Raw genomic sequence first — 22,550 nt, 5'->3', positions numbered from 1 at the left:
GAAATCCTTAAGAAATGTTTGATTTGCCTTATCAAGAATTTACAAATCAGCCACAGAAGGCCCATTAAGTTGGTGAAATATTTTACGTTAGATATTCATAGTAATTGGTGTAAGGAAAAGCAGCAATAAAAAAACAGAAGAGAAACACCGACTTTGAAAATAGTGACCAATTTTCATTTTGTGTTCAGCAGCACAAAGCTGAATTGTAAAAAATATTCTTTAAATGGCTGTACATTCGAATACAGATAATCTGTCAACCCAAGATGGCTGCTGGCTTTGTCTTCACGTTCTGATGCTGGTTTAATTGCACTGTAAATATAGACTTCTGTCCAGAAAATAATAAAGTCTTTCTGTTCATCACTTTTTATCAGTCTTATTACATGGTCTATGAGCACATTTTATTCCCCTCCTCTCCATCTCTAAGGTAAAGTATGCCTCCTTTATGTACAGACTGGGTACTGTCTTTTGGGACAGAGCAAAGTGTCAAGCAGAGACCGGAGCAACTGCTAGTTAGGGCTTAGTGACGAGGCAACAAAGCTTCAGCAAAATGGCCCTCGGCGGAAGGAAGGCACAGCTCAGCTTAACAACGCAGCAGCTTGCCTGTCACACGTTTTACGGCTTGTGCCATCTAGAAACTGCATTGCCGTCGAAGGAGTGGAGGCTGACTCACCTCCCTCAGCTGATAGTGTGGAAGTGAAAATACAATCCCACCGCTGAACTGCAGAGGAGCCAGAGAAACAGTCACACTTCAGAGGCCTCACCTTTTCAGCATTTGATAAGGGCAGGTATCGCGTTTGGAGGACGGCTTGTCCCAGGTCCTGCTCTAGCTCTGCATGCAGGGGATTTCCCCGTACGCAGTAACACCTAATCCAGGCGGCTCTGTCTAAAGCTGCCTGGAACTTTTCCACTCAACCCTGAGGTATCAGCAGCAGACCTTCAGATAAATACCACGCCACTAAGGCCTGGTTTTACGAGCAAGTAACTGCAATATCGATGCGTCTTACAGGTGGTCTCCAGCCAGACCTAAATGTTTTCATACTACTTTGTGGATCTCTGAGGAACAGGATGTACCCATCTGCTCACCCGGTTTACTTATCATTCACAGCAATGCCGTGCTTTAAGGTCTGTTCTCTCACAAATAATCTGATGTTCACCTTATGCTTTGCATTAAACACATATGACTCAAATGGAACATATTTTTTTCTGGGAACAGTCAATGAGTGAGTGAACCCCAGAGGAAGACACACCAAGAAAAACAGCAGTCACAAGGCAGGTTAAATATGCTCAAAAGGACAATCCAACCTTTTCAGCAAAACTTCCACCTAACCAAGTAACATCTTACTCTACATTTTTTAAACCACTGGATGATAACAGTCTTATAAATTTAATGACAACACCCAATTTAAGAAGCATCTGCACAAAATTGCAATTGCTCATCACCCCCTCATAAAAAGGCACGGACTGTAACTGCGGTCTCACTTACCGGTGCTGGAAATGTACGCTTATCCAACAAACACGTTGGTAACTCTAGCAGCAATTTGTTTTTTTTTTTTTTAAACTCTTGCACTTTGATACACAAGAGTGCTAATCATGCCAGTTGTGCCCCCATACTGTCTGAAATAACCCCTCAGCACCATCTGAGACAACCTGCAGCCTGCCTTGACTGTGCTACCATGATCCTCCCTTGCTATGATACTGTTCTCCTCTCTGGCTGTGCTGGCATGCTCCTCTCTGACTGCGTTACCGCATTCTCTCTCAGGCTGTGCTATCGTGTTCCTCTCAGCGCCTGTGTTACTGCACTCCTCTCTGAAGGCACTGCCACTGCCACTGCCTCACTCTCAGCATCTCTCTTCCTGGATCAGTGGCCCCCTCTTCCACAGACAGACCTTGTCTTAGCCCTCTCCAAATGGCCCTTGATGAAAGGCTTGTGGCCTGTCTTGTGAGCCCGCAAATGCAATTACCGTGGCCCACCCTGCGTCGTTCTCGTGAGGGACATTTCTGTGCAGCAAACGAAAAAGAACGACGCGAGTATCCTCCCCTGACACGAGGTGACGTCATCCGAGGAGGAGCACAACCCCCCCCCCCCCGGCCAAACAATGAACAAATGGAGGGCAGCTGAGGTTGCCACCTTTCAAACACACAAAAAAAATACCATCCCCAAGGCAGAGCCGTTCGCCCCGGCTGCTGCCCTCACTTTCAAACTTGTGGTCTGTCAGAATCCCCATTCTGTCCTGTGTGTGGACACAACACCCTGTGTTACTGACTTTAGACGGACAGACTTGTGTGGAGATGCCTGTGGCTCAGAGTAAATCCTAGGCTTTAGAAAACAAAATCATAAAACATAAAAAAAGTGTAATATTTTATTTTGGCACTTGAGACGAGACATGTAACTGCATGTCGTCATATTTATTTATGTGGTAAATCATACAGACCAAATTGGACTTAATGCTGTGATATCTTAAAATACGTACCTGCTTCCAAAAATACTGGCAGGTGGGTTCATGAAGTAAACAGAAACACTGGCCTGGTTAGATACCAGCCAGCTGGAAGCTCAGGGGCTGCACATTCAGAACCTCTTTTTTATCAGACTAAGATCAGCCTACTGACGCTAGGAAATGACAGTTGGTTTTCAGTTGGTTCCAAAGCAAAAGAAAAAGCAATGCAAAGAAAGCAACAGGGAGAAATCAGGTCGATATCTGAGACACTGGAATTAAATGTAAGCGCCATACATTTTAATGGACCAAAAAAAATGCAGAATCATACAAGACTTCAAATGCGCATTTTTCATTAGGCTATATGAAGGCTGTAAGAGTATATCCTGTGCCCAATTACTGGCAGGCACAGTTTGTTACTTTCAAAACCTTACAGGGCACATGGCGATAAAATCAATATATGAATAAAAGATGATAAAGAAGAATCAATACAAAAAGTAATCAAAACACCAACTTATCATGAGCACCACTGAAGAATGCCGAGCATTGGGAAATCTGCCAGGTATGGCATCTCAGTCACATGAGGCAGGGCTGAGATAAGACCAATTTCTCTGTAAAGATGACCTGGCACTTTCTGGCCAGCCGAAGACACGTTTAGTTAAATGCAGTTATTTCCACCGTGTTTCTCATGACATTTCACATTGAAAGACACAAAATTAAAAAAATGCCAACAATGATATTGTTTGTATCATGTTTATATTTTCATTATATCGGTTTACAATTCATTACAATAGGTAATCCCCGTAAGCACATTTATGTCACATTCAGGCCTAATTAAAACTAATGGGGCAGGAATTATTTCATGGAAAACATGCAGCTTTTAACCATCCCTTTTCCAACTGCAATATGCAGCAATATCAAGCAGCAAGTGACGGTCAAAAATCCTGTTACTGTGACATTTGTTTGTGCGTAAAATGTATAGAGCTGAACTGGAAACAAGACAACTGATATTCATTCCATTACAGATATGCCGGGACATGTCTAAATACACTGAATCTGCTATTCAAAAACCCAGAAGTGTGTCCCAAGCCTGCAGAAGTCCACAGGAGAGAAGTCCCTTGAGAAAGACAACTGCTCCTGTAAAGATCATCATTGCAGGTCAAATCAACAAGACCACATGGAGGCATGAGAAAAAGGTTATTTTCATCTTCTTAGCACACGCCCTGACCCAGGGGACTTAGGCACTGTGTGTTCCTACAGCATGCTTAACTGAAGCGATTCTCTGCTCAAGCGCACAACAGCACCGCCCCGCCTGTGACTCAAATCTATACGCAGTCACAGTGCATTTTTACCCTAACCACCACACCACACTGGCACCCACTGCGGGGTAGAGGAGCAGTTCAGAGTGATTACTGGACAAATTATTCTTATTATTTTTTGCAAAAAGAAACAGAGTGCTAAATGCTAAAATTATTCATACTGGTAAATGGAGGTTTCACAGTTAAAGTGCTAAAAGCGAGTGAGTACTGAGGCCCTATGAATCAAACAATGTGTTTATAATGGTATGTCTGTTAGTACTGTAATTGTATTTCTAACTGTAAAGCCAACACGTGTTAGTTTATCAGAGTGAGTTTAGAATACATTTCTTAACTCAGACTCTGATCAAGCCTACAGCTTAATTATCAGACACTGTTTTGGAATTTTTCCATCTGTCCAGTGCATGCCAGACATTTAGAGGCTAAACCTTTCATTGACATCTCCATTTCAAACGCCTGTCGTGCGCATTGAAATTTAAATTCATTCAGTGTTTAGACCAGACAATATTTTTAAGCACTGACCCAAATGGCCAGTGTTTTAAAATCTTGGGGTCCACCCCTGTCATGACATAGATATTTGAAGTATTTTGAAGTATTTAATACTTAAAACTCCTAGTTAAGTTGATGTAGCCCTACAATACAAGCAGAAGATGCAGAGATAATTGAGCTTCTGTTCACAGGGGCTGGTCCAGAGCTCCAAGGCACTCAGACTGGGGTCCAGCGAGAGGCCGAGGTCCGGAGCAGCAGGGGTGCTCTGAATACCTTACAGGGGAGGGTGACTCAGAGTGGAAAACTGTGCGACTCCTCTCTTCCCGACGCGGGGTTGCCATGGCGCCAGGTTCCATCAGGCACTCTCCAAACACAAAACAAAACAAGCAGCGAGGTGCCGTGGGAGAGTATGGGCTGTCTTCTTTCAGGAGCTGCTGTTACTCTTCTGCGGGGTTATCACAGGTTTGACTGGTTCAGACAGCACCCCCGAGGTTTATCCATCGTAGCGCGATGGCTTAGCTGGGAGAGCGATGGAGATATCTCTGCTTATACTTTAGATTTCAGCCAGACTTCAGCCAGCCTGCTCCTCCGCCCCCTCCTACGACTGTACTGTTTCAGCTCCACGAGTCTGTATCAGCATTTCTCTCTAATTCAGACCCCTGCCTGGTCAGTTTCAGCATCACTCCAGGATGTGCTGAGAACCCCTCCAAGTTACCCTCGGCGGTGCTGGGCCGCGTTGTTCACGCATTGAGAGAGGAGGACAGGTGGCGCGTGGAGTCACTTGCATCAGTGGACAGCACAATTCCCCTGACCACCTGTTTGTGACCGCACCTGAGGCCGTTTGACGACAATGGAACAGACAGACACCTGGCAGTGCCCTCGCCTGGAACAGAACCAACACAGCTCAACATGTGATCACTCCCTGGGGTCCAGCCCAAGTTAGTCCATCTCTCATAAGAGCTGCAGCCTATTAATGCCTTTCTAATTGCTGCTATTGTGAACCCACGTAACTCCAGCGCCCGGTTCCTGCGAAAAGCTTTCCTCAGCCGGATCAGAAGCAGAACACAGGATGCTAAATAATCATACAGTATGGGGAAAGTACTACTATATTTCTGTATAGACAGCAGAATGTGACAAAATTGTGGTATAGGAGATGTAACCATTTCAAATTTTGCTGGATCTTGAATTTACAAAACTCATAGCCCACAATTTGCCTTTTGGCTACCAAACCCAGCAACGGCCTCTGAAATCCCCCAGTTTAAGAGCAACGCAAAGATTTTAACATAAACATCAAATTAAGTTGGTCTAGCAGAGACGTCTTCTTAGATTTTTATCACTTAGTTGTAAAACATTTGGTTGAATGTTATATGTGTAGCGATGAATTTTTTGTGCCAATGTCTCCTTTAATGCAGTGCTTTTAGGCAGTAGCACAAGAATTTAAGTTGGTCTACAGACCTAGCTTCACTGCTGTTTGGAATCAGTGACAAAATTCAGTTCCCTAAACATGACATGAGGGAACTGCTCCACTGAGGTGCCAAACTCTCAGCACTCAAATTTCACAGTTTCATCCGAATTCCAGTGAGCCTGCAGTCTGAGGATATCTGCCAAAACAATTAAGGACGTTAGAGCGCCTGAACTCTGATGCATGGAACTACAGAAAGCATGTGGCTTTGCTGATTACCCAAGTGGATCAATCAGTCCACTGATGTCATCTACATCTGAGAAGTGAGGATTTAAAGAGTCTGCCACGCAGAGGGAAGCCTGAAGTACCAAATGTCAAATTTTCACTGAGAGTGCTGCTTAGTTACCTAGTGCAGGCAGTGCCAGGCTGACACAGAGTGGACCAGCCAGTCGAGAGAGAGAAAGGGAGAGAAGAAAAATCAGCCCTCAGCTACACCAAACCCTGATTATGCGGCATGAATGAATGGAGTGTACTATTCAAAATCTTGCAAGGCTGCGGGGCCTCTCCCCAAACCCCGTTTCCCAATCCCACCATTTCCCACCGTGCAAAATTCTTTCCAGGCCGTTCACAAACAGTTAAAAAAAAAAAGGCCACTGGGAAATGAGGCCTTGGCCAAGGTTGATCATTCAATGACTCTGCAGACTGTACAGTGGGGATCCTCTCAGTGTTCAGTGGATACACAGCAAAGAGGAGCCGCACCATGTGCGAAGCTGCAGGCTTTCTGAGAACATGCTGACACAAGAGATTTCCCCTCAGCCTCACCTACCTTCCCACACTGGGGTAGAAGTAACATCCTGTCTGTAGAACTACACAGGATGGGTCCTGCTATAGATCAGTATCAGCGTGCAAGTTTTTACCGAGGCCTTACGTGACTCCAAAACCGCCAGGGTTCTGAGTCATTACATATATTACATTATTGTCATTTAGCAAACGCTCTTATCCAGAGCCACTTACACAGGTTACAACTCTACATGTTATTCGGACATTTACTGAGGCATTTCTGGATTAAGAACCTTGCCCAAGGGTACAGCGGTGACTGTGCCCCAGCTGGGACTTGAACCAGCAACCTTTCGGCTATGAGCTGTGCTCCTTACTGCTATGCTACCCTGCCACCCTGGCAACAGTGGGGTGGCAACAGAATGGTGCTGTAGAGGACATCATTCGGTACAATGGAATGTGATTTTATTTTTAAACACACAGAAAATACCCTGCTGTTGTGGAAAGCATGTTCCAAGAGGACAAAGAGAACAAAGGTTAGATAAAAATCTCTACTCATCCAAAGCTTGATTCTCCACATTTCAGGCGGAAAAGTCTGAAAGACTAACACTGATATCAGATATTTATGGAGAAAGTCAAGTGGTATAGCAATGACTACAAAACAAACAAATGAACTTAAAGACAGAGCAGAATGCAACTGAAATAACACTTTAAAACATCCTATCATCTTTTCAAGCACTTTTTCGGAAATTCCTTCTGATGAGCACTCATGTCATTACAGGAGGGCGATGCAGAGTTTAGTAAATATGCAGGGCAGGTCACTGAGGATCTCCGTCCCGTCCCCAGGCGCGCGGCTGGGTAACGCAGCACTGTGGGAGAGGTGAACCGGGGCAGTGCTCTGTTTACAGCACCCGGCCGGCCTCATGACTGCCCCGCACCTGACCAGAGGCTCACACGTGTCACCAGGGAGGGGGATTTACACCGTAAACACAGCGCAGGCCTGCCCCGTACCCGGCAGCCACGACCATGACACAGCACGTCCTTTACGCTCCACGTAAACACAACTCTCACCCAGGCAGGACCGCTGTCTCAAAGTCCGGAGAGCTGCGGCTGACAAGCATGCTTTACCTACGCTGGCCATGGCCTGTTTCCCTCTGAATTAAATCAACACTCTTTCTCCTTCAGCTAGATGCCAAATCACCAGCTAAAATACCCACATGCTCATGACCACACTAAAATCACTATTAAACTGAATGTAAGGGCTGTGACTGATTCTGAATGCTGCAATAAATCAGTAATTAACCAGAATAAACTGTGGACAAATTGAAGCACAAAGTATTGCGGAGTAGAATGAGTGTCCTTGGCCTTGCAGGCGCAAAAGTGTTAATGGTTAGCTACATTACATGCCATTATTGGAGCTCGCAGTGTGTAACCTTTGGTGTCAACAGGATTATGTCACAGCTCGGTAGGAACAGCTCCACATAGCTGCACGCGCGCAGGGTGGAAAGAGAACAACAGAAATGTGTCACATGACAGAGGCGTCCAACCTCTTCCGTACAGGGAAGATTAGAGACAGAGCCAGCGGCAGGTTGGTGAGGTGATCGGCAAAGACAAAGACAAAGACAAAAAAAAAAAAGACAGGGGAGGAGAAATAGCTGGAATGACAGAGCAGGCCGACTTGGCCTGAAGAAGATCAGGCAATGCTCGTTGCTGTCATGGCAAAATTGTAAATAATTGGCGCACAGGCGGGGGGGGGGGGGGGGGGGGGAGTCCAGTGAGGGATGCAGGGAGAACACAGGCTTGAAGGTGAACCAGCTGCTTTTCAGGATTGCTGCTTCAGTGCGTCAAAACCGCTGACATGTCCCGGCAGGAAGAGGCACGAGCCTGAATACAAAAATCTATTCATCTAGTAAACTTTTCGGTTGCGAAAAACAAAAACGAAGTTTGTCGACTCGTTTGACCTTTGAGTCGACACGAAAATCCTAACTGGATTCAAACAGCACAACATTGTAATGGCTCTGCAGCTCTGCTTACAGGAAACATTGTGTTTTGAAGTACAGAGGGTACAGATTTTTGCTCAAAGCAGCAAAAATTTTGCTCAAAACAGCTCAAAGCAGGCCATTTAAGTGGTTTCTTTTTAAAATCACCGTGACATGACAACTAATGTGGTTTAACATATCTTACTGCCATTTTTCTGCATATCCGGGCTTCATGAATGTCTTTGTAAATTTTGACCAATATGTGATGTGTAAACAGTCAACAGGTGTTGAAGCTCTTTTTCCTACATTTATGTACAGGCTTTTCAATTTTCAAAATAAAAAAACTTGAATACAAAACTGTAAAAATACCTTTTATTTTGTTTTTTCTCAATTTCTCATGAGATGTCCTACCACATGCTCTCTTCTACTGGTTATGAATGAGTGCTTATGATGTCACTAAGTACAGGTGAGATTAACACACTCCACAGTGCTTATATAGTATAGGAGTATATAGGAAAATGGTGGCTTTTCTAACAGCCCAGCGAGTGACAGAGACTTACCAAGCAGCAACAAACAATACATAAGAAATCCCATAACCATTTCCTGTGTGTTGTTCATTGCCGCATGTTTTTGAACAACTTGTGATGGTATTTGAGGTCATTTATGCAATAAAACACATTCATGCACCCAGGTGGCAAACACAATACTTTTAACAGTGAGGTGCAAACAGCAGCCACCAGCAGAATGACAGCCAGTCTCGGCGAACACCCTGCTCTGAGGTAAGAGCAGCAATCATTACATGCCTTCTGCATCGATGGCCAATTGTCACTGGGTTTGGAAAAAAAAATCCATTCAAATTCCACCAGTCAATGAAGCTGTCGCCCCATGACTTTTTCCTCTTAGGCACTTGCTGCAGCTTCTATCGTGTGACTTGCCTAACTCTAAACTTAACAGAGCAGGAATCCTTCTGTGGCCTTGCAGGCCTACCCACGCACCCGCTCCAAATCACGTGTGCTGCGCTGCTATGCTAAGGAAACATGATGCAACAACAGTGGTGATGCAAGTTTGAGGTGAAGGGTCTGTGGCACGTACAACACAGGATAAAGGAGGCAACAGCAGGCAGAGATTGTATACTGCAAAGTAAGACATAATACAGATTCTAAAACTCATGTGCCCCCCCCCCCCCCCAAAAAAAAAATTAAAACAGACAAGCCTGTCATGATTAATGGTAAGATTCAAGGAAAGGGACCAAACAGTTGCGATAGTTTCAAAGAATATAGCCAATTTACTACTTGAAAACTTTCTTGGCACAAATCAGTGAGCAAACAGAAAAGGGTGGAAGGACAGGGCACTGCATCCTACCAGCAGATAAGAAAAACTGATAAGATCTTTACAGTAGAAATGAAAATTTCAGGGCAAACACAAACAAAGGATAAACAAGGCTGTTGACACAAAGACCTACTTTCCACTGACGGAGAGTAGTACGCTGCTCAGAATTCACTGTATCGCTGTTCGTAAGAGCCTAAATTCAGCAAACGCCACATCAGTAGTCACGCAGAAGAAATTAAGGTCAGTGACACGGACACCTGGAGCAAATGCTGAGATTTTCAGTGAGACAGGGCTCACCTCTTTGCCTCACGCCCCCAGAGCCAGCACAGACAGCAGGGCCAGACCTTCACAATAAACAGAACCATTCATCATTTTAAAGATTAGAACTGAAATCTGCTCAACATCAGGTTCCTTTTTGGAGGGACTTGCACACATCTCCACAGCCAACATTCTCATGCAATTCATTTACGATGCCTGCGACTGGTACATTGTGTTTCCACACCTGAATCACGCAGCCTGGGTTTGGGGCGTGTACATGATGTTGGTCTATGAGGCTTTACTGGGAAGGTAGAACCTGCCAAGCAACACAAGAAAAAAGGCAACAAGCTGGGCGATCACAGAGAAAGGGAAAAAGCGGAGAGAGTGGGGCAGCTGGAGCAGACATCAATAACAGAACAGGAATGCATCTCCTTAAACCCAGCGAAAGCCACCTGTTGGTTTAGCAGCTGTGTTGTGCTTAGCGGTTGGCAAACCCTTGCCTGCCAACGCTGGAAGATTGCTACCCCTGTTTACAAACAGTTGACTTACCAACACAGGTTTGACAGACAGGGTGGCAGATCTGACATATGCGGGTCACCTAGCAACTGACCAGGACAGTGAGGCAGCAGCCAGCACCTGCTCATTGGCTGTGTGAAGACGTACAGCGCCCAATCATACTGCGGGGCACACACACAGGCCAGCTCAGAGCCACCTGCTAGACTGATATTCAATGAAGCACATCTTCAGATGCTTATGGGTCACAGTCTAGGAATACTCTGCTCTGCACTCCCAAATGGCATGTTGATACAACACACACATAAAGAGTCAGATTGCCATTTAAAAACTGACTGCGCAAAAATACAAGACACGAGTACTTCAGATAAGAATGAATCGCCTACTTGATTTGGAGTGGGTAATTCTGTAGCTTGAGAGCTCAATTCTAGGCTTTCTTGAAATAGGATTTAGCATAGTTAGAGGTACATACCAAGGCCAATATTAACCTTAAAGTATCTTCCACATGTACACAGTAGACTCTGACTTAGGTTTTGAAATTCAATAAAACAGATATTTTACAAGAAAGGATGCGCATCTAAATCTTCAATTTTCCTACAATGATACTACGCAAAATACGCAAGACTGTCCCAGAGAAAAGCATTCACTTTTCATCACTCCTTGAACTTGCTGAACAGAGCAACGTTGTGAGCGGAAAGGAATCTAGACTAGTACGCTGAAAACCCCATTCTAAGATTACTCCATGACAACACCAGTAAAACCCGCTGCTTGTCTTTCTCCTAACTGACAAAGCTGCCAGTAGGAACCCATGGTATAATCTACCATGCCAGCTGAATTTAGTCATTCAGTAAGAATAAAATCCAGCGTGTAATTATTGTAAGGAAATAACTCCCCGATCACCATGATGCTGCTTTGTGCAGTAGCTGTCTACGCACCAATGAGACAAACCACAACCAGCTGAGCCTGGTGTTAAAGAGAAGATAATGTGGTTAGCCTCTTTTATGTGGATGGGCATATGCTTCACATGAGCAATGATCGTGAATCAGAGCACTTACTGAAACACCATGCAGACCATGAAACGCAGACAGTAGATCATTTTGTTACCTGCAGTTCCTGAGCCAGGGGGAGTACATCCATGAACCAGCATGCTTTTGAGGTTCCTGACTGTATTTCTGCAAAATTTCCCCTCACAGAACCACTCCCATGGCTTCCACCCCTGCCAGGCTCAGCCAATCAGGGGAATTTAGAGGTATTAAATTATGGTGGACAATCAATACTGAATGAAGACATACGAACCAGCCTTGTTATTCTTGGAGAAATGTCTTTATTAGGTTGCTAACAGATCTGCCATCTGAAACTTTATTTTAAGATTCTGGGAAGCCATGATAAATTAAAGACAAACAATCTCTAAATCAATGTAAGAGTAGATGTTTCTGCCGAAACAGCCATTTACCAGTGAAAATTTTCAGCAGTCTCCCCTCGCCCTAAAGGTTCAAAAAGGTCTTCATTGATCTTCAGTTGGAAACTGGGCATGAAATGATATGACCTGCAGCCAGAGTGACGTTATAACATACAAACTACTAAACCTCTCTTTAATGCTTTCATCTTCAATGGTTTTCAACGTCTGCTGGAATGTTGTTATAGTCACTGCATTGACAATATTGTGAGAATTATATCTACATGCCAGCTATTCATAACAGAACTCCTTGTGAATGTGTCAGTATGCTGCTGTCATAATCCACTTCTTGCGTCCCCAGATGAGATACGAGGATTAACGCTAATCTTGCCATTTCAGATTATCTATGAGCCATTGCCCTCTATCAGAGAAAATTCCATCTCGTACTCTGTCCTTCCACAGATAGAGGCACATCAAAAGCAAATACAAGAATACATTCTGTTGTGGATCCCCTTTATCTTGGAAGGATTAAAATGTATGCATGCGTTTAACTGAATGCATGCGTGTCGTCAAATTAAGACAAATAATGATGATTACTCTTGAAGCAATACAGTATGACCGACAGCATATCAGTCTATGCGATCATTTCACACTAGTCCTGAAACGCTTTCCCCTTCGCAGTTCTTAGTTCCAGGTAGAAGGTAATTGAATAAGCGCTTTCTGTTTTGAAGGATATGCGTGTGTTATCCATTACGGAAAATGTTGCCCTGCCAGGGCAGTATGGTAACCTCTCTTCCACTAATGTTCTTCACTTAACTATTGACAGTATAATTTCGATGAGGTTTGTCAATCAAAAAGAATACATGGTTTTCTAACATTTGCGTGAAGACCATGTCTTTTGAAGCACATTATGTCGCTGGCTACAACAGAGGGCAAAATCTAGCTGGCTGGTATTTACTTTAAAACAATAGCTACCTGCAGCGCGTTAAAGAAACATTCTATGGGAGTCTATCCGGTCAAAATCAAGAGAAGAATGTAAGACAAAGAAGATTGTTGTAGCTGTGGGCTAACTTTAGCAACTTTGCTCTGTTTTAGGAAAAACTGACATCTCAGCCGAAACTAAACCTCACAGTATGGCATATCCATGTTGCATCAAATGGTTTGCACAAATATTACACTGAAAAGTAATTGTAAAGTTAATGCCATCTTCCCTATTCGCGAAACAGTCGGGCAAGCCAAGACACTAACACAATTCCATCATATGGCGATTTCGCTGTAAATTGCAGATGAAAGCGTTTACCTAACCGCGTTTAAGACAAGCACGAATAATTAGCTAGTATCAAATGGTCTATGTAGCTATCAAGTAGTTGACAATGAAGGGCGCTGGTAAAGTTTTGAATAAGTAGCTACCAATGCTAAATTTGTTGCATGGCCGATTGTGAGTAGTCTTTTCACGATGCTGTTGATAATACAAAACAATCGGATAAAACACACTGAGCACAATTAGCTAACTAGCATGCTAATACATGTCATGGTCCCACAAAGGACTCACTAGTCTTTAGGTTTCGGCTAAATAACGTTAGCTATGAAAGACAACTTGCAGATAAAGTGTTGGATATCTAGATAGCTAATGTTCTGTGACTAAGAAATAGCTAAGTCACACTGTATCCGAAAAATATTAACCACAGTAATGACGCAAAGTAGCATGCCAGCTGACAAGTCAATTAGCTTGCGAGCTAGAATAGCTTGTGATAATTCGCTAATGTGATCCAAAGAGAGATCTTAGTAAATTCTCCTGTGGTTGCAGTTCCTTAAGGTAGCTAACTTATCTAACAAGCTATATTGATAATTTTTAACTCGACTGATTTGACAGGTTGATCTTCGATAAATAACCTATTATTATATAAAACCCCTTCGCAACTTACTAAATAACGTATAGCGAGAACTGACATAAGTTATGACATCAGTGAGTTACAAATAAATAATACAGTTCAACAGCTAGACCTTACTATGTAGTACATGTTGTGGTGATACCGGCTAGCTAGCCATCTACCGGTGTGGTCTATTGTTACCAAGCTAACCTTAGTTAGCTAACGAAAAACAGCAGTCAAGCCGTGACAGGTCGCTTGCTGTTTAGCTTAGCTAGCTAACATTACAACGTGATATTTTTATATGGTGTTCAACAGAGAACACTGCGTCGACATCGAGGTCTAGTAAGCTACCTCGCTTGCTAACTAACGCAAGCACGATACATGCTTTACCTGGGCTCTTTCACATTGGTTAGTCTAGCTAGCCAGCTAGCTGGCGTATTTTCTCCCGTACAAATAACCTGGGTCAAAACATTTAAACCGCAGTCTACCTGGTTTACCACGGCGTTCCGATTGTTTTCCCCTTCTCCTCTTCGTTTCTCCGATGATTAGCTCCAAAACGAGAAATCCTTACAATATTATCCACCACGACGATTGGAAAAGCAGAATTCTCCCACATTAGCTACCATGAGAAAACACGCACAAACAGCCACAATCCCCTTCACTGCAGCTAATGCACAACCAGCAATGTATTAGTCGATGGGTGGCAGGGTGGCGCTTAGGAGGCAGCTAGCTAGCTGTTGAAGTTTGAAGAGAGACGTAGCCAACGTTATTGATGTCAATTAGGGAGCTACGCATGTCAGTGTGCAAATGGCCATCGTTTCTTAAACGTGGCGGACGCTCCAGGAATGTCAAGTTCTACCAGCTTTATAAAGTAGCCCAGTAGTAGGCCAACTAACCTTTGTTGTCCAACCCCAGCCTGGTTTTCAAATCAATAGGGCATACAGCCACACGCCTAATAGGAGAAAAATGTTAGTGCTGCAACCCATGAACAACCGCTGGAAAGATTCATCCTTTAGCATGAAGAGGTTCAAACGCATGTGTTTGCATTAGAACAGCTTTGTTGTAGACTCCAATGATAGCGTCTTGCCATGTCGTCAGTGTTGGGTAAAGATAAGACCATTGTGACAATTTGCTGAGTTTCATTGTTTCTGCACTAATGTCATGAACCCAGTATCTTAAGAAACATACTACAAAAAAAAAAAAAAAAAATAATAATAATAAATAAAAAATAAGAGCATGGAGACCCCTTTTTAGCAACCACATGGTTTTCATGAATTACATTCTCAGTCAACTTATTTTTGAAATTTGGACAGAGGATTCTGTACAGAAGAATCCAGAACAATCGTAATCACTTTTGTAGTCACATTCACTTGAATACATAAATGACAAGGGTACACTCATCTCAACAATTCCGAATCGCTGTATTTAACAATACTGAAAATAATCCAGGATAACGAACAAGGGCAAACTGGAATTCATATATACTCTGTAAAACAGATGATTAATCATTGCTATGTTAGGTGGCCACCTGAGAAAGGAATGATTATCTGCACTGAGATCTTCTTAATGATCTAACCTAAAGTCCAAACAAAAAGAGTGGACTTAAACAATCTGTATAAACATTCCATCATTACTGTTCCAGTTAAGACACTCATTACTAACTTGCATACCATGTGTATATAATGCACGTGCATTCATAACTCCATACCAACATCCTGTATGTATATATTTACATTTTAAATACTGATCAGTTTAAAGTAGACTTCCAGTCAAATCTTCAAGCAATTAATTTACTTGATTTGCCATCCGGCTCAAGCGTTTTTTTTTTCAAGAGCATCATCAGCAATCAAGTTTTTTGTACATCATGTCTCCCAGAGGAACATATTTATTCAATTTTGTGGATATCTGAACTCGTAAGTAGTTTGACAAATTGATGAGAGTAATTGTGCCTCAGGAACAAAGTAATTAAACTTGCTGCAATACACTTAACACATAAACATATACTGTTGCTTCAGAATTTAATGTGCTTGTGCTTGTGCTTGTGTAAGCGTTGTTAGGCTTGGTTACTCCAGATCACACGGTAGCTATGCCAAAAATATTTAGCTTTTTAGTCTTTTCATTTTTTTTTTCTATTTTACTAACTGAAATAGGACTGTGTGCAGCCTCAAGTGGAAAATGCCAATAAGTCTGACAATGTTCATTTACTGAAGTGAAATATGCTTGTCTTTTTCTTCGTCTTATTATTTGTAAGTTATTAACTAAATGATGGTGCATACTGCCATCTACTGTACCGGAGTGTGGAGCACATAATGGTATGCACCAGAAACGTCATTTTGTATATTTATTATCTTTTTTATTTCCTCGGAGCTAAAATTTATATCAGTCTCAATTGTTCGTACAACTAGAGGGTCTCATGTTTAAGCTTCACCTCCTTTCATTGAATGACCTTGTATAGCTTTTCCAGTACAGGCAAGTATTTCTGGGATATGTGCGAAAACTGTAACATTTTGCACACTTTCTCATTAAGCAGGCTTTTAAAAACATTTGTGATTTATGATGTGTATGATACGTTGTTTTAATATTTCTTTTCAATGAAACCAACTTTTAAGATGAGGTTTTAGTATCAATCTGGATAAGAGTCGGTCTCTCCAATTGAAGATATCGTGGTTTAATTTAAAAGGAATCGGAAACTGATAATTACTACCAGCAACGATTGCGGGGTCCACAGAGCTCAATTTGTGAATCTCCCGAAATATCCTATAATAGCGACTGTGTACCGCTGCTACAAGAAATTTAGAATTAATCCCTGAAAGGACAATGAAAAGAAAATCAACACAACAAAAAGGAAAACAACTGAAAACATTTTTTGGAGAGAATATGACTTGTAAAAGTTAGCTCACAACAGTTTGCAGAGGTTTGACATGTTTAACACATAAGAAAGCCATTTAACCAAATTATGATGACACAGGGCATATTATATTCAGATTCACGTTGTCACTGACAAGCATGTTTTTCTTACTTAGTCTTTCTCAGTAATTCTCAGTTGCTGTACATAGTCCGTATAAGTACTTTAATCCAAGTAAGATAGTGCTTTAATAAACCAAAAAGGAAATTGAATTATATGAGATTTTGAGTCAATGTTTATAGTTAGGATCCATCGTCAACTTACGCCACCTAGCGTATTCTTGGCTCTCTTTGGGGTCCTTCGACGCACTTTTATGACGTAGACCCAACTTGCCTTTTTACCTTCATTTAAAGTACTTACCGGAAAACTATAAGTAACAGATTTCATTTGTACCGTCTTGTTGGTTGACTGCCGTCTATTTGGTAAATTTGAAAAAATTGAAAAAAAAAAAAAAAATTACACGGTACAGTAGACAGGATTGGGGCGCGTCGCCTTTCTATGACAACTGGTTGACATTGGCATGGGGATATTCGTGCAAGGTAAGGCGTGTTTCATTAAAGTGTGAATATTATAGAACGTTTTGACATCATTTTTATTATTTTTAAATACTGCTGCATAAATCGATACTGCACCCTCTTTAAATTCTATCTTGTGGAAGGTTTCCTTCTTGATACATGTGCTATTCTCGTACGGAAAGCCAATACGTTATTTAGCCATCTGACATTTCTTTTTACCCGGCTAACAAGACGAGTTATCTAGCTGTATGTTTAGCTGTGTTATTGGTATGAAACAATATTTAACAAAGTTCCAAAAATACATTTTAGTGCCTATAAAATGAAGCTAGGTAGTCTAGGTAGGTTAACTAACTGGCTAATTATTTACATCTGCAAAGCAGGGAGGTGCCTAGCTAACGTTCTATTGCTTGGCTATGGCTAGATAGTGATGGCTAGCCAGCTGGTTGCGGAAAAACATTTTAAAATACACTAAGCTAGTTCACTGTCTGTTTAGAAAAAGATGTCACATATTAGCATTAATGTAATATCTGATTAATCGGTATATTTCCCACTAGGTTCTTGGTATCACATACAGTTGATTTTGACTTACGTGATCTTACCTGAATATGTTATGCTACTGCTTTGCTGAATGCAGGTTGATATGGCACTTTTTAGACGGTTTGAGGGGGTCCTGACCCAGATGTCAAAAATCGCGCAACACAGGACGTTCAGGTAACATGTTTGCATTGGTGTATTTATTGATAATTCAATGGAAGTAGGTTAGCTACATATTTATGAAACTGTATATTGTACAGTTTTCGTTCTGAGGACTACCTCTCCAGTTACCTAGGATGTAATAATGGATGAAAGCTTTTTATATAGCTTTTACCCACCAGCTCATCTTGCATAACAACACAACTTTCTGCTCCCTTAGAAAGACACTCCACATGTGCCTTATTCCAATGTGTTGCCTCCTACCCCCCATCACAGAATACTGATGTTTTCCTGTCAACAATTTGAATTATCGACAAAAAATGTTTCCTTTAAATAAAAATATTATGGGAAAATTGCTCCAAAACAGATTTCTCATTTACATAATGTTAATTTCCTCTTGAGCATTTTTTTTTTGCTGGTGTGTGCATGAATGCTGCTTCTTTTAAAATTTGCACATCTGTTCCCTGCAGCGTCTCCACGGCAGCCGCTGCCATTCAGAAGATGACCAGAGTGCGCGTCGTTGACAACAGTGCCCTGGGAAACACTCCGTACCATCGTCCCCCCCGGGTCATTCATGTTTACACCAAGAATGGGGTGGGAAAGGTGGGGGACAAAGTGCTACTGGCCATCAAAGGACAGAAGAAAAAAGCGCTCATTGTCGGACACAAGATGCCAGGGGCGTGCATGACTCCCCGCTTTGACTCCAACAACGTAGTCTTGATAGAAGAGAATGGGAACCCGACCGGGACAAGGATCAAAGTGCCAGTGCCCTCGCACTTGCGCGGAAAGGAGGGAGATTTTTCCAAAGTGTTGGCTATTGCTCACAGATTTGTGTAGACCAGTTGGGACACAGTTACAGTATGGAACAATCCCTGCTGTTGCTTAGATCTGTGGAAGTTTATTATTTTCTAATAAAAGTGGAGTTTGTTAAAGTAAAAACATTCAGTGTCCACAAATCTTTTGCTTTTCTTTGTTACACGAGCTATTAAATTGAGTTGTTGCATTTAAAAAAATCTCTGTTGCAGTGTTAAGTTGGTGCATATTCACCAATGTCTTTGTTATTGTGAGCCCCATTTCCCTTGCATTGACTGGTGTTTTAGTTGAGTCGATCAGTTAGAGTTCAGAATCTAGTCATTGTTGTCACAGTAGAGCTGTAAGTAGAATATCAGAAAGACTGCCATATCAGAGTCACAGAAATTAGTTATGGACCTCAGTCCTAAAATGCCAATTACAAACGTTAAGATACTGTCGCCCCTGATTTGTGGATTACATAAAACCCACAGTTTGCAGATTTCTTCAGTTTACAGTCCATACTGTAACCCTAACCCTAACCCTTTGCCCTGAGGAGCAATGCTGTGCAGACAGAGGATGCTGAGAAATTGTTATTGAAGCGAAGGCTGATGGAATAAGACTACAAAAGGCAGATTGTTCCTTTTGTTTTTTGCAAGGCATATGTAAGTAACATCTGTAACTCAAAATATCATGTGCAGTTTACTGTAAGTTTTTCAGTTGACTGTCCATGTGCTTGAAGTAGGGAGGCCACCAACTTTGTTTGTTAAGCTCCCGGACAAGGTATAGGTACCATACATCAGAGGATATGAGCAGGATCATTCCTATGATGACTATAAACATTATCCTTCTACCTGGTTTCTGTTAGCCGCTGTTGTCAAAAATATCATGACATGATATAAGCTTGTCTAGATATGCAGTATTTTAAATCTTAACAGGCACCTAGGGCTGTTCCGTGAGAAATCACTTGGTTGGCGCTACCTAACATGTATAGATGAATCATTCTATACAGTATAGTGTGGACCATTTTATGTGGTGCCTGATAAGCACATCCAGCCACGTACTAATGTATGTACCCCTTTTAAAGAGATAAATTTCACTTAGAAATGCTTATCAAAAATTGCTGTAGACTACACAATTGATACATTTTCAGAGAATGGTGAGATGTAGCTTTCTCAAAATATCTTTTAATTAGTAAATGCGAGTCTTTGTCAAGTAAATGAGATAAAAGCCATACAATAACATTGTGTATATTACTCCACAACATTGGATCCATTGTGATTTGGATTCATTGGAACCAAAACTGCAGCATAAACAAAATGGTACAATGATATGGTGCAACTGTTCTGTTATTATTTATTGAGGACATATAATAAGAAGCAGTACCGCTATTATAATATTTTAACAGCAATTCCATCTAATATTTTTAAAGGACAAGGACTTCAGAATGACATCAAGATGGTTATAAAAAGTACAACATGCAAACAAAACGGCTAAGGCAACATTCGTTGAAGAGTCACTCAAAGACACAGTGATAATTAGCGGAAATTATGTCTAGCTTTAAATCTTTGCCATGATGCTGTGATAAGTGCTAAAGTGAATGATAAGTCCACTATAACGGCAGTCATTCAATGTCATTAATCCCTGAAGTCCTATGTATTAATTCACTGATGAAGAACTACAGAAAAAAAATCTGACAGAACAAACCAAGACAGAACTGAATGGACCATATCTCAGGCTTTTACTGGCAGTCAGTGTAGTTTAACACATTTTGCATGACTCTACGTTCAGACTTGAATTGGTTCATGCTAACTTCTGACTGAATCTCTTGGCACAGCTGTCTGGTATTAGGTGATATGTGAGGTGCAGACTAACAAAATCTACATTCTTTGTGCCAGCGTTACACACTACAGTGTGGTAATTTATAAAACATAAATCATTGTGTTTTATTAAAGATTCAATGAAACGAATATAAAACATAGCATGTGGGGTTACCAGTGGCTCTAGTGTTTAGTAATTACAATACTAAAAACCACTCTTCTGATGGGTTTTCACCCAGAATGTTTTTCTCAGGAAGAGTTCTATGATTGAAAGTCTTTGCAGATTACTAAATTTGTGTATCACTTTTTTTAAAACCTCTATTACAGTATATTACATATCATAGTGGTCTTAACCTATTGGTAAAGTAAGTAAAGCACAGCTGAACGGAAGAGAAAACATAAAAATTCTTTGTCATAAATTCAAAACAAATCCCTAATCTACAGGACAGTTTTGCCAATCAGTCATACAATAAGTATAAGTAATGGTATTAGACCTTTTCTGCCCCGATTTTCTGTTACCATGAGAAAAAGAATTAATAAAAGCTATCAATGCAGCAATTGATACTGCTACACTGAGACTGTCTCACTTAAGAGCTATGGGTTTATTTATTTAGTCTATTAAACAGGTGGTAGCCTTTTCCCCTTCAAACTGGTAGCGTCTGTTTAATGATGTACTTCAAATGTATTGGTATGTGATGGAGATAATTTCAATCTTCATACCAAAGAAGACCTTTACACAAAACAAAACTTATGAAAATAAATGCAATATGACAGCCGAACAGTAAGAACTGTGTAAATTAGAAACAAGCAAAAATATCACGTGGTTACATCACATTGTCATGCACTCACGGGGCAGGCTTCTTCACAGGTATACGGGTACATGAAAACACCATCAATAAACTGAATTACATTTCTGGAGGTCTTTTAAGTACCCACCAAGAGGGTCCATGCCAGCTATATTTCTAGCAAGACATCATTCTCTGCTACATATTAAATGTTGTTCCTGCAAAGCAAACCAAGGCTGGAGTGAATTGCATAGTTCCTTTCAAATGGGTTCAAGGCAAGCGTATCTGGCTGTGGCAGCAGACAGCTCACAGTACAAGCTGTTACAATGTTACTACTGTGCACAGATAACACCAAAATCACATAAAAGGTGGCAGCATAGCACAGTGGTAAAGAGCTGGGCTTGTCACTGAAAGGTTGACAGTTCAATTCCCCGCTGGGGCACTACCATTGTACCCTTGGGCAAGGTACTTAACCCATAATTACCTCAATAAATACCTAGCTGTATAAATTGATAATATGTAAAATTGTAACCAATGTAAATGACAGGTAAAATGACAAGCTTACATAGGCTGAATGGTCTGTTTTCAATCTTCAGCTTCCTCTCACTCTTATACCATTCATAAGATGTGAGCAGGCTACAGTTCCACCCCTTCTTGTTCCAAGCAAGAGCTTTTATTTATTCAGCTGCACAAGTAGTTTGATTGGTTTACTGAGCAAAGAAGTTCAGTTGATTCATTTGATTGGTTTGCTAAGTAGAGGGTTTCCTCCATCTTCCATTTCAGACATTTTCCATGAACAGACCAGTTTATGGTATGAATAATTGTGGTGATACTTCACCACAGTACATTTGATTATAAAAAATAAATACAATACAGTAAAATCCGCACCATGAAAACTACCCCCAAAACAGATCTTCCATTGCCTTCCTGATTGTTTCACCATTATACAAGGAACCTGTGCTTAACTGAAATATGTAATTCCAACATAGCTGAATTTGTTTTGTAATCACACCTTTACAGCAATAACTGAAATATTAAAAAACATGCAGGGTGGGTGATGATCTGAAAGTTGTGTTGAAATACAGTCATTGGCATACATGCACATACATCAGATACTGTTTCATAATTTGCAAATGGTCAACTAAAATTCTGAATTTTAGATTGTTTAAATCATTTCCCCCATGAGAGAGATGAGTAAGTTCTTAATGTATGTCTCCATTCCTTTCTATCCATGGCACTGCTATGATTCTTTCATTAATACAATGAAATTAAACAATTCTC

The 22,550-nt window shown here is 41.3% G+C and overlaps 2 protein-coding genes across 5 annotated transcripts in view; one reads left to right on the top strand and one right to left on the bottom strand.

The window, feature by feature from the left end:
* Positions 1 to 14,454, bottom strand: part of tmem63ba (transmembrane protein 63Ba) — a 47,725-nt gene extending 33,271 nt beyond the window's left edge. For 3 of the 4 annotated variants that reach the window (XM_036546346.1, XM_036546348.1, XM_036546349.1), the window contains exon 1: positions 14,251 to 14,454. The gene's annotated coding sequence lies outside the window, so the exon portion shown is untranslated. Of the gene's footprint in view, positions 1 to 1,483; positions 1,520 to 14,250 lie in introns of those variants that run through there. The other variant, XM_036546347.1, reaches the window with a different exon arrangement.
* Positions 14,455 to 17,150: 2,696 nt separating this feature from the next.
* mrpl14 (mitochondrial ribosomal protein L14) lies at positions 17,151 to 18,812 on the top strand. The gene is made up of 3 exons (XM_036547432.1): positions 17,151 to 17,206; positions 17,817 to 17,893; positions 18,346 to 18,812. Exons 2-3 carry the CDS (start codon positions 17,823 to 17,825, stop codon positions 18,710 to 18,712), a joined length of 438 nt encoding a protein of 145 aa, XP_036403325.1. The 5' UTR covers positions 17,151 to 17,206; positions 17,817 to 17,822; the 3' UTR covers positions 18,713 to 18,812.
* Positions 18,813 to 22,550: the final 3,738 nt, after the last annotated feature.

The sequence above is a fragment of the Megalops cyprinoides genome, chromosome 15, assembly GCF_013368585.1.
Source record: "Megalops cyprinoides isolate fMegCyp1 chromosome 15, fMegCyp1.pri, whole genome shotgun sequence".
NCBI classification, from domain to species: Eukaryota; Metazoa; Chordata; class Actinopteri; order Elopiformes; family Megalopidae; genus Megalops; species Megalops cyprinoides.
This window is presented reverse-complemented; position numbering and strand designations above follow the sequence as displayed.

Bases quoted from the DNA above. Each gene is read 5' to 3' on its own strand.
- mrpl14 (XM_036547432.1), top strand. From the start codon at position 17,823: ATGGCACTTTTTAGACGGTTTGAGGGGGTCCTGACCCAGATGTCAAAA. The intron at 17,894-18,345 runs GTAACATGTTTG...TGTTCCCTGCAG, and splicing joins GCGCAACACAGGACGTTCAG to CGTCTCCACGGCAGCCGCTG.